General features: G+C 39.5%; 1 protein-coding gene across 2 annotated transcripts in view; it reads left to right on the top strand.

Annotated features, from left to right (window-relative positions):
• The window catches only part of arhgef25b (Rho guanine nucleotide exchange factor (GEF) 25b), a 34,474-nt gene extending 23,197 nt beyond the window's left edge, over nucleotides 1-11,277 (top strand). For both annotated transcript variants that reach the window (XM_084733168.1, XM_084733160.1), the window contains 13 exons: nucleotides 1,077-1,204; nucleotides 2,383-2,449; nucleotides 2,691-2,794; nucleotides 2,999-3,068; nucleotides 4,074-4,163; nucleotides 4,269-4,361; nucleotides 5,332-5,382; nucleotides 5,715-5,792; nucleotides 5,872-6,063; nucleotides 6,146-6,326; nucleotides 6,407-6,612; nucleotides 6,710-6,826; nucleotides 10,357-11,277. In XM_084733168.1, coding sequence (XP_084589294.1) covers nucleotides 1,077-1,204; nucleotides 2,383-2,449; nucleotides 2,691-2,794; nucleotides 2,999-3,068; nucleotides 4,074-4,163; nucleotides 4,269-4,361; nucleotides 5,332-5,382; nucleotides 5,715-5,792; nucleotides 5,872-6,063; nucleotides 6,146-6,326; nucleotides 6,407-6,612; nucleotides 6,710-6,826; nucleotides 10,357-10,455 — 1,476 coding nt within the window. In that variant the 3' untranslated portion in view covers nucleotides 10,456-11,277. The remainder of the gene's footprint in view (nucleotides 1-1,076; nucleotides 1,205-2,382; nucleotides 2,450-2,690; nucleotides 2,795-2,998; nucleotides 3,069-4,073; nucleotides 4,164-4,268; nucleotides 4,362-5,331; nucleotides 5,383-5,714; nucleotides 5,793-5,871; nucleotides 6,064-6,145; nucleotides 6,327-6,406; nucleotides 6,613-6,709; nucleotides 6,827-10,356) is intronic.
• The last annotated feature ends 6,403 nt before the right edge of the window (nucleotides 11,278-17,680 follow it).

Genomic DNA, 17,680 nt, shown 5'->3' with positions numbered 1-17,680 from the left:
AAGTTAATGAGACCATCAGTGAGAAGATTCTCTATCTCTATATAGTTTTTCTTAATGTCTGCCATTGTGAGCAATTTGGGGTTCAGTGTCAACTCTCCTTAGACATCGACCCTGTGATTAGTGGACAGCCTGCTCTACATCTTGAGTTGTTCTGCTGCAATTTTAATGGGAGAGGAAAGAAGAAGAAATTTTCACTGCGTATATTTGGATTCATATTTTGGACTTTGCTTGTTTGTAAATAATGGATACTTTTGGCTCAAAATAAACCACCTGACAAGTTTAGAGGGCAAATCTCTCGTTGGTACAGCACGTCCTGATCCAACAACTCATAAACATCTAAAAAGAGTCAAAGCCAAGTTCTTCTATGTGGCTGAGGGATCTGGTGTTCTTTACAAAACTGGGGAAAGTTTTTTGCTGTAGGGACATGTTGAGAAATTCAAATCTACTTGAGATGATATCATATAATACTTTGAAAAACTGAAGACTCTCTGTACACTGAAAACACTTTCCTTTTACCTTTGATTCCATCTTAGCCCATTACTTTTTTTTATCTGTTTATCTGTTTGGCTGTTTTTTTTTCTTTAATTCCCTCCTGCATTTTATTTTATTTTTTTTATTTTGTGTGTACTGCACTCCTAGTTCTTGATACTCTAAGTGCTATTTGACATTTGAAGCAGTGTGATTTGTTCTATGCAAAAATGCAAAATTACATGTACAGTGTATGATTGTGTTCTTTGTGATTTTGAGCATAAACACAATATACTGACGAAGTAAGTCACAGTATCCACTTAATCTCAGTAATGCTTTATTTTATAGTCTTCTCATGTGTTTATTATGTAAAATCTTAATTTGACAAGTAACTAGTAACTGCAGCTATCACTTAAATTTATCAGGGTAAAGGAAATGCTCAAATTAAATACTTCAAAGTGATATTTCAGGAAAGTACTTGAGTAAATGTGCTTTCCACTGAGTTTCACTGTGTCACAGAACAGGATGATTTACTGTCTGTCTCCTCTTATGTAATCTGTAACAGAGATGCTTACCAAAAGCTGTGCTGCCCTGTTTGTGTGTTTTAGAGTCAGAGGTCCAGCATCAACACTCTGCAGGGGGACGACGGCTGCACTGTGACTGATGACTCAGGCAGTCAGTGGTCTGCTACAGTGGACACTGAAGAGGAGAGAAACGTTGCCTTAGAGAAGAGCATGTAGGTCTTCACCTCTACATTACAAAGGAGTGCAATGGCATTTTGTGAAATATGCTTATTTGCAAGTTTGCAAGATCCACCTACAGTCCAAAACCCAAAGACTCTTAATTTACTGTCATCAGTGACAAAGAAAGCAGCAAATCCTCACATTTAAAAAGCTGGTACCAGCATTTTTTTTCCTTTTGATTAATTTATCGATTAATCATCGCACTTCTACTCTGACACAATGTTCTAACTGAATGCAAGTGTCCAACTATTGCAGCACATAGTACGATATCAGACACTCTCTGTTCACATATAGTTATATTACTATATATTATAGTTATTAAATGGTAGGAAATTAGGTCCTGAAAATGCAAGTACAATACGAAAGTGGCTAGTAGACACAAAATAATGATGATAATGAATGGTGAATTAAATTAAATTCCCACCTTGCATGTACCTATTAGCTGTGTGCTCATGATCAAACTGGAGATCTAACCACGCAAGTAAAAGGGCAAGTAGGTTTGTACAGTTAGATGAGGAAGTATTGTATAGATAACTCCTAATTTTAACTTAATGAATCAACCATTTTGTAGTGTTTTTAATGTGACTGACAGGAAAAAATAAAAACAGGACGTCGGACAACAGTTCAGCTCGACGTGCTACGTGGCCAGTTAGGACATTCACATAGGAAACACTGCATTTTGTCACTGATGCTCACCCATGTTGCATTCAGTCAGGTCACAGTGGTAAACACGGGATATTTAATCAACTAATTTGTATAAAAACTGAGGCTAAAAATGACAAGTTGTGTTTTTACAAGGGGTCAAGTGGCTGGAAGGTGATTTACTGAAGTCTTTTTGCCACTCTGATGTTACCACTGCACCAAGTAAATTATCCTTTTTATATTTGTTTTTTTTTGTGTGGATTAAATAAATGAAATGTAATGTATTATTAATGAGCTTTAGAGCTGCTGGTAGGCAATTTTTTATAACCTTTGGAGCCAGGCTAGTGCTAAGCTAAGCTAACTGTCTCCTAATTATAGCTTCATATTTGCCACACAGACATGTGAGCAAGAAGGCACTTAAGCTTTTTTCCCAGAATGTTGAACTTTCTTGAACATTTATGAAATGAAACTTTCTTGTAAATTTTATTTTCCCAAGACATAAATGATCATTTCAAAATCTCTCACTCAGATATGTGCTGACAGAGCTGATAGAGACAGAGAGGCTGTATGTGGAAGATCTTGGACTCATCGTGCAGGTGTGTCTCTCTCACAGCCTTTAACTAATCTGCTCATGACATTTATACAAGACATAACTGAGATTCCTTCATCAACAGCGTTCTGCAACATTCATGTCTTAAACTGAAAGAGACGTTTTTATTTTCCATCTGGCAACCTCCTCTGATGTGATTAATGGCATATGTGTGTGTGTGTGTGTGTGTGTGTGTGTGTGTGTGTGTGTGTGTGTGTGTGTGTGTGTGTGTGTGTGTGTGTGTGTAGGGCTACATGGCCACGATGGCCAATCAGGGAGTTCCTGAGGACATGAAAGGGAAGGACAGGATTGTGTTTGGAAACATCCACCAGATCTATGACTGGCATAAGGAGTGAGTCAGAGACATCTCCTCTGTCTTTTTCCCTTCTCAGTTCCTCTGAATCTGAGCTCTCTTACACCGTATACTTATTTTTTCTGTACTCGTGTTTCATGGTGGTTCAGCTTGTGTCATGTCCCCTGTGCCTGTTTGTTTCCTTCCTCTCTGTGTGTTTGGCTGTATGACTGCTCCTGACCTTCTCCACTTCGTGTCACACAGTTATTTCCTGGGAGAGCTGGAGAAATGTGTGGGTGATCCAGACAGCCTGGCCCAGCTCTTCATCAAACATGTGAGTCTAGCAATCACTGAGTAACAAAGTGTGGATGAGAGGTTTCTGTGCATGTTTTCAGTTTGGTTAAAGGTCTCACAGGGCAAACCTCTGACTGTGCGTAAAGCCTTGGCCCCCTGCCATCCAGATGTGTCTTCATCTTGTAGATCAGCTGTCTGCAGGTGCAGCTGCAGAATTAACTCTCTTGTAATCATTCTGGTTTGGCTAAAGAGCTCTCGAAGTGTTAAAGATGCTCCGCAGAGACCACGCTGTGTGTGAAAATGTGCTGGAATCGCAGATCTCATAGTTCTACAAAACATGTTCACTTCCACCTTCAAGTATTTCATACATAATGTGTGGTTTTACACTGAAAGGTGAAGTATCTAAAGGAATAGTTCATGCTATTTAATGTGGGGTTGTATGAGGTACTTATCCATAGTGAGTGTATTATCTACAGTAGATAGCGGCTCCAGTTTGTAGAAGCATAGAGTACCAGCATTGAAAGTAAGCAATGAACTGCTGTGAACAGGGTCGACAACAAATTAGTATTTTAGCCACTTTAAAAAGCCCCACCTAAAAAATCAGTATCACTGTAAATGCATTCTAAACAGAGCCCACAAACAGAGCTCTATGAATTGATCCAAAAGAAGTACAAACAAAAGAAAAAAAAACACTTTTGTACACATCAGGGTCCGCTTCTAGTCTTGTTAAAGCAGAAAAATAAACTCCATGGCAAAAATATTTAGATTTGGTGAAACTTTTCCAGCACAGCTTCTCTATCTACTTCACTCAGTGTAGTGTGGCGTGCCTAATTAAGATACGGCAAATTAAACCATTCTTCCTCACCCACTGGAACGATTTAATGAGGGAAAGATCCTGCACTGATTTAACAAAACTCAAAAAACTCTTTAGGGGAATGGGAATACAACAAAACAGAGAGGAAAGTGAGAGTCGGAGGAGAAGCTTAATTCTTCCTCCTAACACATAGATTATTTGGAATAATCTCTCAATCTCTTACATTTCCAGGAGCGACGGCTTCACATGTACGTGGTTTACTGTCAGAACAAACCCAAATCAGAGCATATTGTCTCTGAGTACATTGAGACATATTTTGAGGTGAGTAAACTTTTATAGAACAGTTAATTTTACTGGAGCTGTCTAGAGACTTTTTCTTTTTACTCAGAAACATTTTGTTTCTCCGTTATTTTTGCCTTCTGGCAGGATCTCAGGCAGCAGTTGGGTCACCGGCTGCAGCTCAACGATCTGCTCATCAAACCTGTTCAGAGGATCATGAAATATCAGCTACTGCTAAAGGTTTCCTGTTTAACTTGGTTGTACATCTGCATGCAACACTGTTACATTTTACATTATTTGAATTACACCATTAAAAATGTGACCATTGGGCTTCATGCATGAATTGTTCGTATGCACAGATTTAATTGTAGATTGCAAACAATTAACACAACAGTCATCACTGTACAGTTTACATACCACACTATGATTAGTGTGGACCCCTGGAAGAATAGCTGTTGCTCCTACTACAGCTAACAGGATCCTAATAAATCAAATTAAATGAAGTAGCCGTGCTTAGCAGACCCCAACCTGAATCCACTGTACTCATGTGTGCATAAGTAAATGAGGGAACAACTGGGCTGCACCTGACTGCACCACCCACAGAAAAAACCTCTCCAATGATGCTCCAATGTGCTTATCCATTTTGTGGTGATTTTGTTTTCTTTTTGCTGCTCTTAGATGGCATTTCTTTTCCTTTTTCTGTCTTTTCTCTATTGTTACCTGCCAAATGTCAGTGGCTCATTGCTTTGTGGTTTGCACATGGAACTTATACCTGCTGCCCTTATACTGATTTATTGGGCCTTTGCTGATTGCAAATTTCTTGGTACATGTACCAAGTTAAGATCAAATGCAATTCATCAGCATACTGGATGTGGATAAAAAGACATTGGCTGTTAGCACAGGTTTCACGAATCTCATATAAGATTTTCTTATTTTCCTCTTACTGCTTTGTGCAAGAACAAATATAAGAGAAAAAAAACCAAAACATCCATGCATGAGACCCAGTGTCTGCAAGAAAGGAACTGAAAAGGCAAACTGCTTCTGAAGGTCTTCCCAGAACCCCTGAGGAAGACTGGTGTGTAGTCAACAAACATTTGTCTCATTTTTAATCATGTAGCCACTATATTAAAGTACTTAGTTTTTGTACCTAAAGAAAGCAGTGTGCTTTGATTAAAACCTAAATAAACCTCTCTCTGATTTGAACCCCCAGGATTTCCTGAAGTACTACAGCAAAGCAGGAAGGGATGTTGAGGAGCTGCGGGTACGAGCAGAATATGAATGCATATACACTTAGTTTCCAGTTTATTACAAGCAAGTGTTTCTAGTGTTTTGTCCAGCCCACATATAACAATGTTATTTGGCTAAAAAACAGAAACAGCTCTCTGTAAAACACCTTCATAAACATTTCAAACACAAACTGAACATTATAACCTTCATGAAGGGAGGATTCACTGCAGGACTGTCATATTACACTTCATTAGTTTTAGCAAGGTGCACCTAATAGTGGCAACTGAATGTATAAAGTGATATTCTTTATATTGCAAATTGTAGTTTTCACTCACTAATTCTCACCCATCCAATCTCTTCCATTAGAAAGCGGTGGAGGTGATGTGTTTTGTGCCAAAACGCTGTAACGATATGATGAATGTGGGCCGGCTCCAAGGTTTTGAGGTGAGATATTGATCATCACGGATGAAACACATGTCGAGTGTTAATTACAGCCTATGACAATGTTTATATTCTGTTTCAGGGGAAAATCACAGCTCAGGGGAAGCTGCTCCAACAGGATACTTTCTCTGTCAGCGAGCAGGAAAGCGGTGTCCTGTCCCGAGCCAAAGAGAGGCGGGTCTTCCTGTTTGAGCAGCTGGTCATGTTCAGCGAGCCAATTGATAAGAAGAAAGGCTTCTCTTTGCCAGGGTACACATTTAAAAACAGCATCAAGGTACATGTAACGCTGTGTCTGAGGACATCTTTGAAACATCGGAAGTTTAGTGATTTTTTAACAAGTCCCCTGTGTGCTTCAGGTCAGCTGTTTGGGTGTGGAGGAGCACTCTGAGGAAGATCCATGCTGCCTGGTCCTGACCTCTCGCGGGACTGACGGCAGCGTGACGCGCTTCATCATGCAGGCATCATCTCCGGAAATTAAGCAAGCTTGGCTCGATGACGTGGTCCAGATCTTAGAGACTCAGAGGAACTTCCTTAATGGTACCAGAGCTTACTGTTTCCTCAATAAAACAAACTTAAGTGCATTTGAGTAATGTGATGTCTCCTCCCATCCACCGCAGCCCTGCAGTCTCCAATCGAGTACCAACGCAGAGAAAGCAAGTCAAACAGCCTGGGCAGGAACGTGAAGTCCCCAAATGCGTCAGCGTCTGACCTGCGGCCTCACTCCTCTGCATCCATGGACCGACGTCAGCAGGGCTGCCGGCTGACTTACAACACCTCCCTGCCCTCTCTGCACCCACCACAACACTGCCCCGCCTGCAAGGTGGTGAGTGAACAGCAACACATCCTCACATATTTACGCACATTCATACATTTCTATTTGTCCGACATTGTCTGTCTTTGATTTCTCTCTCGCTCTCAAGGTTTCTAATCCCTGTGTCGCGACACCTGGAGCAGCTCACCCTCAACTCTCCTCCCACCAGCAGCTCAGTTTGTGCACATCCAATGGCCTCCCACCCTACCACCAGCACAGCATGCAGGTACATCACTCTTACTTTACACAGCAGTGAAAAGTGTATTCAGATGATTTTGTTATGACTTTTCAATACTGTGAGCAGTTTGGATGGCAATCAAGTGCTGCAACCATTGAGAATCAGCCTTTGCAAAATTAAGTCAAGAAACTCTCACATCTACATTGCTGGAAGCTTGCAACAAGAAGGAGTGGCAGAGAAGAAGAAATAGTCCAAAGTGTGGCCGCATTTCATGAAGAAAGATGACAAGCTAGTTGTAATGTCTGTAAAACAATTTCAGATAAGGATTGAAACTGCAGCAAAATGTTAAAACATCTTTCTACACAACATGGGCTTAAAATGTGTTTGTCATTCTACACACAATTGTCACTGCTTCCCATCTGAGCAGCATGTCCCTTACTGAGAGTAAAATATTCTGTTATAATAATTAAGGCTGGCTTCGCTGATTTTTCCTTGACTGAGAAGACTTAGATGAAAATGAGTGCTGTACAAATATTCTCTTATTTAATCCATTTAGATGACAGACAGACTGTTGCTGCAGTTAAGTCTCAGGCTAAACAGTTCAAAATTAAACAGGTGGAGATTTTGCACAACTGAGTCACATGGTTGCCTTTTTTTCTACTTTGACAATGAAAACCAAAACAGCGTAACTGATAAGGTCATTGGTATCAATTAAATCTTACAATTGTCATTCCCAGTGAGCACATCAACAAATCTTTACTGTAGAAGTAAGTTAGAAATATGGGTCATAAAACACATTTAAAGAAGGATTTAATAGCAGCTAAGAATCTTCTAATAGTTTAACTTCTCACCTGCTGCAGTGATGTACAAGTGCACTGTGACATCACTGTTTGGTGTGGTTACAGGTACGGCAGTGCACACACATACTAAAACTTTCTACCAGAAAATGTAGTGACAGTCTGTTTTTCATCCTGGTGTCACAATAATTAATTAATACTAAGTTGTAATCCTTACAGTTTCATTCGTGATTTATATGGCGACACCTGTTGTTATTGATAACACTACAGGCCACAGAATTCTGGAGGCAGCAAAACAAATTGTTGTTGTTTTAATACAGAGGTCAGGCAATAATTGGCCTTTTCCCATCATTCTGTGAGCAACTATGATCTAATTTGTGCTGCACACGGCATGAATTTACAAAGGTGAAAGGAGTTGGTTAAACTGAAACTAAACATTTTTTAACAATAAAAACCAAACTGAAATGAGCAAACTCACTGTGGAAACTGAAAACAGAACTGAACCAAAAACAAAAAATAATAAAAAATACAAAATTCTAATAACTTTCAACACTTTTCACCTCTGTCTGTACAATTAATTCTACCCATGTGAAGTGTTTATTTTGTACAGTCCAAATAAATTAAGTGGTTTTTGAACTGGGTCGATCAGATGGTGGAGCCGGTGTCTCTCTGTCAGCAACCTGAGGCCAAATGTTGACTTGATCACTGATGATGAGGGGAAATGACTCTCTGCTTGCTTTAGTCAAATATCCTGTTGTTGTTTCTGTATGAATTTAAAAACCTGGGTGACCTAATCAGTTTCCAGTGTCATTCAGTCACCCAGTCTATGGAAAACCCACTGACCTGCTGTTTTATCTCATTCACTCAGACTTCCACGTAGCAGAGGAAATGGTTTGATCACAGTGCTCTTATTAGACATGCTTATCTGGCTCAATTCCACACAGTCGCTCTCGTCCTCTTGTTCTCCCTCTTTGTGTTTTTGGATCAGCAGTGTTTCCATCCTGCTGTAGGTGCAGGAGTTCAGACAGGCTTCCCCTGTTCCTAAAACCCTTTTTCTATGGTGCCTATCCCTGGTGGGGACTTACAATAGTTAACATCTGTGTCTGATCAACATTTTTTCTGATGAAATTTTTATGCAACAGCTTCATAATCTTATTCCTGTAAATGTACAATCAAGTGGGGGTGATGTGGGGACACAGAGATGTCATTTATATCCCCCTTGATTATTTATATTACAAAATGAAAGAAAAGCTGAACAATATGACAAAATATGAACACCATATGTAAACTTTATTGATAACCTGTAAATTGTTGATGTGATCATCTGATATTATTTAGGTGCTACATAACAGTGACCTCTTGTTTGGAGGAAGAAGTCCTTGGAGAGTGACCTCATACTATGTATTGCTGGTGAAACCCCTTCGTTATTTGAAAACCCATTCTTATTTTTTTCAATTGTAATATTTATTCACAGTTTCTTTGTATTTTTATTGGTAGCTGTCCTAGCATTGTTTAGTTTGTCCTGTCTGTTTAAGGGTATCCCATGCATACATAAAAAGCATCCACATGATACTGATTCTCACTCTGCGCCAGTGAGTCTGGTACAGGCCACTGTCCTCTTAGTGAGTCAGACATGTCTCTATCAGAGAAAACACTTTTGCAAATCCAGGGGAGGGTGACATTGTACTGTGTTGCCCTGTGCTTCATGCACACACACACACAATGATTTACCGAGGCAATTGTGAGCGAACACGGAGCGACTGACATCAACTGTGTGTAATCAAGCAGATACCTGACAGTACAAACAACGACAGAGGAGAGAAACTACATTTCTAAACATAAAGATTCAGTTCAAAGCTAAAGTATGAGAAAGCTGAACATAAAAAGACTTTTAAAAACGTCTTTCTCTCTGCTCTCCTGCACACATAGTATCACAGCACTCACTTGTTCGGGGGAGAAAAGGAGGCTCGACATGGTTTGGCCGCAGTCGGCGAGATGTGACGGCATCTCGCTTGGAGGCAAGTCGGGCTCACTTTGGCCCCGCTCCAGGGTAGAGCCATCTCAGGCACAGCTCGGCACGATAAAAGTAGTAATGGAAAGATATAGTTCTCCACTTGCTGTAATGGGATCTAATTTTCACAGCTTTATTAGGGCTAAATGTGGTCCAAAACAGATGAATTAAACACATCCCAATTTTAAATGTTTATTGGGCTAAATAAAGGCTATGACAGGTCAACCACATTTAGCCCAAAAGACAACTCATATGATGTTGGATGCTAATCCCTTTCAATTATCACTTATGACCCACAAGAAATGGTGGTGGCTGCATCTGCAGAGACCCCGCCCTCTGCCTGTATTTCCTCATTTTCACTCTTTTTTTTGCATTTGAATACATGAGGAACAGTTCTGAGTCCTGATAAAAAAAATTGAAATGTCTTTTAAAATGATATCTCAGTTGGTAGAGTGTACGCCCCATGAAGTGAGGCTGTTACTCCCCTGCAGCGGCCACCAGTTCAACTTCTGCCCGTGGCCCATTTGCTGTGTGTTATTCCCTCTCTCTCTACCCCCTTTCCTGTCATATCTTCAGCTGTCTCTAATAAAATAAAGGCTAAAATCCCCAAAAATAATCTTTAAAAAATGAGGAAACTGTAACTCTTCAAACAACTTTAATGTTTTTGTAACTCTGGTAACGTAAAGTATCTTTCTTTTTACTTTTTGAGGTTGTAGATTTAAACCACATGAGTACAAATTACATTTAATTGGTCTCTTCTTTCCTCTCAGGGTGTGACTGCCAATGTCCAGGTGATGACAATAAATGATGATGGGAGTTCAGCACAACGACTAAACAACCTGGCTCAGCTGACAGAGAGCGAGCAGTAACGACCTGCGAGGACAAATGAACTCACTTTACCCCTCTGGAGGAGGAGTGTTTCGACTGAGTCACAGTGCTCTGTCAGCACCATTTGTTTCACTCCTGAACAGAAGTCATCAAGGTCTCAGTGTTTCCATCTTCACATATCGTCCTAAATTTCCTTCAAATATGACTCCAGCTGAGGCTAATCTGGATTTGGTCGTGTCATATTGGTTTGATTGTGTCCACGTGTGTGTGTGTGTGTGTGTGTGTGTGTGTGTGTACTCTACATATACCCACATGTCCACAGATGGTGACAACATGAGATGATGGAGATGATATGGTTTTGAAGCAACATGGACACTGATCATCATATTGTATATGTATACATTTCTTACTTTTTCCAGTGAAAATTCCTTGATGGATATTTTTGTAATGCATCATATTTTCATAAGGGACCAATTCCACTTCCCCCTGAGAACTCGGACTTTAAATCCCTTTACGCCGTCACACTCTGTGTCCTCAAATAACTGCATCCTTGAAATCACTGAGTGACTGTAGATTCACTGTTGGATCTGTGTTTGTCTGTGCGTCTCATGCACCTTTGCAAATAGCTGTGTTTTCCCTCTGCTGGGCTATTTTAACCCTACCATTGTTAGAGTGTTATCTGAACTCAACACATTTACAAACTCACACAAAGCATGCATCCTAATCAAGCAGAAAGAGGAAAAAGGGAACAAAGATAAAACAGAGGTGCTCATCTGTCACTGTCATACTGAATGTAAATAATCTCATGTGGAATCATATCAATAAAACTCTGGTGTCCTGACACACACAGAAATAAAGAGAAATGGTGTCACATATTTGTCATCATTTTACCAAAAAAAATCCTCTAAAAAATCCAGAACTGCAACATAAAGTATTTCCTCTTGTTTCCCAGTTATGTACACATGAAACAACAGGCCCCTGGGCTCGGGCATGTCAAAGGTCCCCCACCCTCCTACATAGGTGCAAAACATTTAGACGGAAAGAAGCACAAAACTACCACAAACAAATGATTATCATTTGTAATTGTTTTGAATGTACAAATGTTGCGTCTGTGGTCGTTTGGATCTCTTTGTATCAATTTTGTCTTTGTGCTCATTTTGTGGCTCATTGTGGCCGCTGTGCGTCATTTTGTAGTAGTTTTGCGTCTTTTTGTAGTCATCAGTCTCTGTAGTCATTTTCTGTTTCCTTTTGGTTGTTTGAGTGTCTTTGAGATGATTCTGTGTCTTGTTGTGGTTGTTTTGAATTTCTGTGATCATTTTACATTTCTTTGAGGTCATTTTTTTGTGTCTTAATGGTTATTTTGTGTCTCTGCGTAGCCGTTTTTGGTGATGGTCTGAGGTTATTATGTGTCTCTTCGAGGTCATTTTGTGTGCCTTTGTGGTAGTTTAACATCTCTCTTTCATCATTTTCTGTCATTTTGTTTTTGTAGTCAATCAATTGACTTTACAGTAGGAAACAACAGGTTACAGTAATTCAGGGGCCCTCAGACTCTTTGGGCCCCTGGGTTTCTGTCTAGTCGGCCCACTCAGTAACCCATCCGTGTTCCTGTTGTACTGTGAATATAAATAGAAATGTGAAAACATGTACTTTGGAGGATATGAATTCTACAGTGACGCAGTTTCATTTTTAGCATGGAACAATTTCACAAGTAACTGCAGTAAACCTCAATCAAAAAGTTGATTTTTCCTTAAACCACCATCCATCATGCTTCAGTGAGAAGATTTAAGCCTGTAGATCTTCTGTCCTAATGTCCCATGTTCTTATCATAATCTGGGTCATTAGTACCCACCCACCTAATTATAATATACGGGGTAATTCTTTGCCTATATTGCCTTCATTCAGGAGATTTTCTATTCTAACATGTGTTTGTTATTTGCAGACAAACACTTCTGACTGGCTTGGTCACATTTTTCCCCCAAGATTATTTTAAAAAGATGTATTGAAAATTGCATTCAATCAGGTCTTCACATTAGAGGAAGTTCAGAACAGATGTCCCGTTGGTATACAGCGCCCTCTAGTGGAGACTTTGAAGACACTCATGTCTGTGTCAAAGATTGCATTGTCAATTTGAAAATCCTTAATTTATTCATTTCAGATTTTATATTTATCGATATTTATATCATTAGACAGATTTAATGAAATGGTGAGTTGTAGTTGAACAGTGCAGTTAGCAGACAGGATGGTGGAGGTGCAGCACTTTTGTTTTATATTTTTAAATTAGGGAGAAGCAACCACTTGTCCTGCTTGAACAAAGCAGCAGTTCTTACACATGACTGCTGTCCTACATCACTACAAACATGTTTTTTTAAAAGCCCTGCAGCACTTCAGCTCTCCAGGTGAAAGACCCCTTCAACTCCCTTCAACACAGAGAGCATCATGGGTGCTTGTTTGATAGCAGACTGAACTGACATCTTGTTACACCCTGTTTCCACAGAGCATCAGTGGACTTGGAGGAGTGGGCGGACTCGAAGGTCTGGACTCAAACAGGCTTGTTTGTGCTATCTGCTGTCTGACTGTCTAACACATCGTGTCCCAGTGGGTTATTCTTCATTTACACTGTGCTTCAGTGGACTCTATCTGCTCTCCTAAACGTGTTGCCATCTGTGCAAACCTTGTAAATTAGCTGTAATTCCACACTTTTAACTTATAATATTCTAGGGATGTTTTCGTAGAGGGGGCTATGGGGGGAACTGGTTACCCCTGAAATCTAATTAGCCACCCCAAGTGCCACCCCATTCTCTTCAAGTGTGACTTGTTATCTGTCCAGTGAGAGGCGAGACGTTAGTTTCAACCAGCTGTTTGATGCATTGTTTTCATTTGTATGTAGCCTTCTTTTAAGTTTGTAAGTGATGAATTTAGCCATCTTAATAAAGTAAAAAAATATTTAAATAACAAATCATAAAAATAGAATATTTTTTCACGATGAAGTGTGGAGGATGAATTTTGGAGTCTCACAGCCTGAGGAAAGAGATACAAAGGAGGGACACTTTGCTTTTGAGGACTTAAAGAATAAAGTATGGAAGCTTTATATTTGCATTTGCATTGTTTCACTCTGTTGTGCTGTGATTAGCTGGACTATTTAGCTTTGTAATACAAATTTTTAACAGAATTTTACACAGCAGTAGTAGTAATTAAAGTTGATATGAGAAATAGTACATTAATACGCGCATGCTGCATGCCACCCCTGCATAAGTCAGTGCCCCACTTGGGCCACCCCTGTCAGAAAAGTTTGGAAATATTCCTTTAATATCCTTAATGTGTTCTTTATATTCCTATTATACAATATATCAAAGAGCATCACAGTGGTTCAGTGGTTACAGCTGTCAGCTGTCAGCAAAAATAACCTGCATTTGACCATGGCATTTTTGACCCTTCACCTCCCTGATGAGGTGAGAGGCTTTCAGGCAAATGTCAGTATTCACATTAATTTCTGACTAATAGAAGCTTGTGACAACAAACTTTTGTCATCCAGAGTATTAGCTCACTGGTGCTTCATTCTGAAGGGTCCTAAAGACACTGATGTTGTCATGTAACAGTGTCAGGATACAAAATAAACAGAACTGCTCAGCCTTGTTTTTACCATTTAACAGTTAACAGAAACAATTTGAGACGCTAGTTGCTGTCATTTGTATCTTTTGCTTCCTCACTCCTAGAAAAATATTGGCAATACTCTCTATTAAGATTAAGTTTATAATGTGTTATAAGTACATTTATAACACATTATAATGCATTTATAATGCTTGAGAAACTCTATAAATGTTTAAAATCATGCATGACAACTTATAGCAAGGTTTATACAGTATCATAAGTGGTGGACTTGTTATAAGTTAAGCATTCATTATGCTTTATACCTCCATGCCAAAGTGACAACAGTGTTTGATGAAGAATCTGAGTCTGTCACACAGCACATTATAACTACCATGACTTTAGCCAATTATAGATTATAAGTTTCTTAAATGGAATAACAGTTTATAAACATCAATAATCTCAGTAAACTTTAAGTAAAGCAGCAATGTATAAGGAAATTATCAACTGTACTCCATTGTGAATGCTGAACTTGTAAAACATTATATCCATCACTTATAATAAGTGATAATAAAGTGATAGTAAATGCTGATGAAACCCCCCAAATGAAAAGATTTCCTGTTTGTGCTGCTTCATAATAAAAGTGTCTAAATACTGAAACAACATGGGACTTCTATTGTTTATCCCAGAGATGTATATAAATGGTTTATCTACTGCTTTACTGGAGCTCTACTTGAGCCTCCTCAAGCTCAGGTTAAAGACACACCGTCAAGCAGGTAGCCCTGTTGTGATGGAAATGCAAACCCCTGCTGTGCTGGGCTGACGGGCCAAGTCAAACCGAGTTGAGCCAGGCCAGCTCTGTGTATGGAAAAGGGCCAACAGAGGAGCAATGACTCTTGGAGCTGGACAGAAATGCCTTGAAGGACACCTGACTATAATGCAGACTGAACCCGTGACCCCCAATCCCCAACATGTAAGAATTTCTTTTTGGGAATGAAAGACAGCTGTTTCCACAGACATTTTAATATGTCAACATTTGAAATAAATAAAAAAAAAATGTTTATAATGTTGTGTTCAGACATCTCACACCAGTGTTTTGGGTTTTGGGGTGAAGCAGGCAAGTTAAAGTTAAGTGGTACCACAATAAATATCACTGTTTGAAAAAAACTCATCATATTAGCTCATCTATTAAGATCTGTTGACAGTTACAAATCCTAAATTGGGACAAATCTGTGAACACACAACTACACAAAACCCTTTCATAATACTGTCACTGATTAAGTGTGATTTTGACCCCTGATCACAGAGCTAACATCAACCGTGTATTGGTGAACAAAAAGAAAAATCTGTAACAGACAGAAACATCACAAAAAATAGATTTAAAATATTCCTCTTGAGATTTAAAAAAGGAAATCATTAGATAAATCTCTGGCACCTCTTAGCTCACAACAAATGATCTCTTAGGAAACAATAGAGTAATACAAGGGCGCCATCTAAAGGCCATGGTATAAAAGAACAGCATTGTCCCTTCAGGCATGAGTAACAAACTGGAACTCTCCAAACAGGAGAGGATAAAAACAGGATTTTTAAACCTTGGCGCTCCACCTTGTCTCACTTTGTCTCACACTAGGTGTCACTCAGTTTTCCTCTCATGCTCTGACTCCTCATTTATCATCAAACTCTCATTAATTCTCCTGCAATGTGCTTGTTTTTTTTTCTCTTTTCTTCTCTTTTGATGAGGAAAATAAACATGCACTTTGGTTCATTCAACTTCTCTTTTAGGCAGCTTGTAAAGATGCAATCACTTCAGTCGTATTCATCAGCGTGCACTGGACACAAACCTCTCCTTTAGTCGAAGAAATCAGAGAGTGACAGACAGCAGAGGACAAAAAAACAAGGCTGCTCCCAGACGCCAGATGGATGGAACCAAAACTTCCTCCTCCACAGATGTGATTACTCACACAAATGACACAAAGGATTCTGGGTAGGGTAGCAAAACCATAACGCAAACCAATAAAAACACCCCAAAGCCAGCTGCCAAACCTTTGGCACAACCAGTCAGTAAGTCAGTCAGTCACGGAGCGTAGGTACCACAGGTGAGAAAGTTTTCAATGCGTTCTTCATGTGGCGTTGGTAAGAAGGATACCTAAGCTCTGTGTCTACAGGATTGTCACTTTCTGGGAAGTGTCCCGTCATCCTCACTGACAGTGAGTCCTTGTTCTCAGGCTCTTGGACGTCACTATTGCTTTTCCAAGCTCAGTCTTTTTGGATAGTGCAAATTGAAGGAGGACACACGTACCTCTACTCACATTAGCATTTAATGACAATGAAGTGACTCGGACCGTTAAGATGCTACCTGTTGGGTTCTCCAAAGCCCGGTCTCTGTGTTAGAACAACTCCAGGATGTAGAGCCAGATAAGATTTGACAAATAGAAAGCCTTGAAATAATCTAGATTATGCTGCGATTTAACTGGGACTGTGTAAACAAGACGACATGTTTGTTACACCGGCTGATTCTTAACCATTTCTCCTTCAGAAGAGTCTCAACTTTCACATCAGAGGCCGTTTTACAGAAACTTCCTCTCTTTGGTTTAAAGTTAAGACAGGATTTTTCCCTGTTTGGTATTACAGAAGTAAATTCTAACTAAACTTTATGAATCCCATCTTATCTTACTTCATCCTATCTGATGTCAGGTTTAGAAATCCTAAATACTCAATTCAACATCGCTTATCAATTTTTATGTCTGTTACAAAGCAACTGACATTTTTCTAATCTCACGGAGCTTTGTAACTGTTGATCTTTCTAACAAACATACACTTAAACACACAAAAATCGGAGCACAAACAACAACAGGCACTTAAATTTAACACAGATGAGGTTTTGGTAACATCTGTAAAGAAATCCAAAGATGTCTGCTTTGGAAAATTTACAATGCTAACCTGGGAGATAAAAGAAAGGGGAGTGGGCTAATATAGCAGAAAACAGTCTCCACCGTATCTGGCACCCATCATGTTAAAGAAATAAAAGAGCAGCCATACAGACGAAACAAGTTACCTAACACTACAATTAGCTAATGTTAGTGAACATTACTGTTAGCAAAGTTTGCCACCTCTAATGTTAGTGAACGCTAGCATTAGCTGCAATTAATGAACACTGATTACTTAACACTTCTGTTGGCTACTGTTAGTGAGCACTACCTTTAGCTACTGTTAGCTGGTTAGTAAGTTGGATACTCCTAAAGGTGGAAAAGTGAGCGTTGGGACATCTTAACGGTTCACTCAAGTTAAGGAAGTTTATCGTTTTTGGGAAGTTACAATGCTTGTGTAAATACACGTCCTATCTTTAGCTAGGATAGGATCATTGACTTTGTTGTGTGTTCAAATGGGGTTGTGTTTACCATTTTTATGAGATGAGCCCGTTTGAACGTCCCCCTCGTGTCGTGTTCACGACATTGTGAACTGGAAGTTTTCTGTTAGCTCCAAGTTCACAACGTTCTGCTCATGATTGTAGCCACATTGCTCAGTTCTAGTTGAACGCAGCAGAAAAACTGTTGATCTGTAATTGCCTTAATCAGGTCCAACCCTAATTACCATGGTTACCAAACAGTTAAGATAGGATCCGTAAGTTAGGAAGCTTCTGTAATACGGCCCCTGGATAATTACAGTGTAAGAGAAGTGCAG

Source organism: Lutjanus erythropterus, chromosome 2, assembly GCF_056507025.1.
Source record: "Lutjanus erythropterus isolate fLutEry1 chromosome 2, fLutEry1.hap2, whole genome shotgun sequence".
Lineage (NCBI taxonomy): Eukaryota > Metazoa > Chordata > Actinopteri > Lutjaniformes > Lutjanidae > Lutjanus > Lutjanus erythropterus.
Note: the sequence above shows the minus strand (reverse complement) of the source record. Positions and strands in the feature narration are given on the sequence as shown.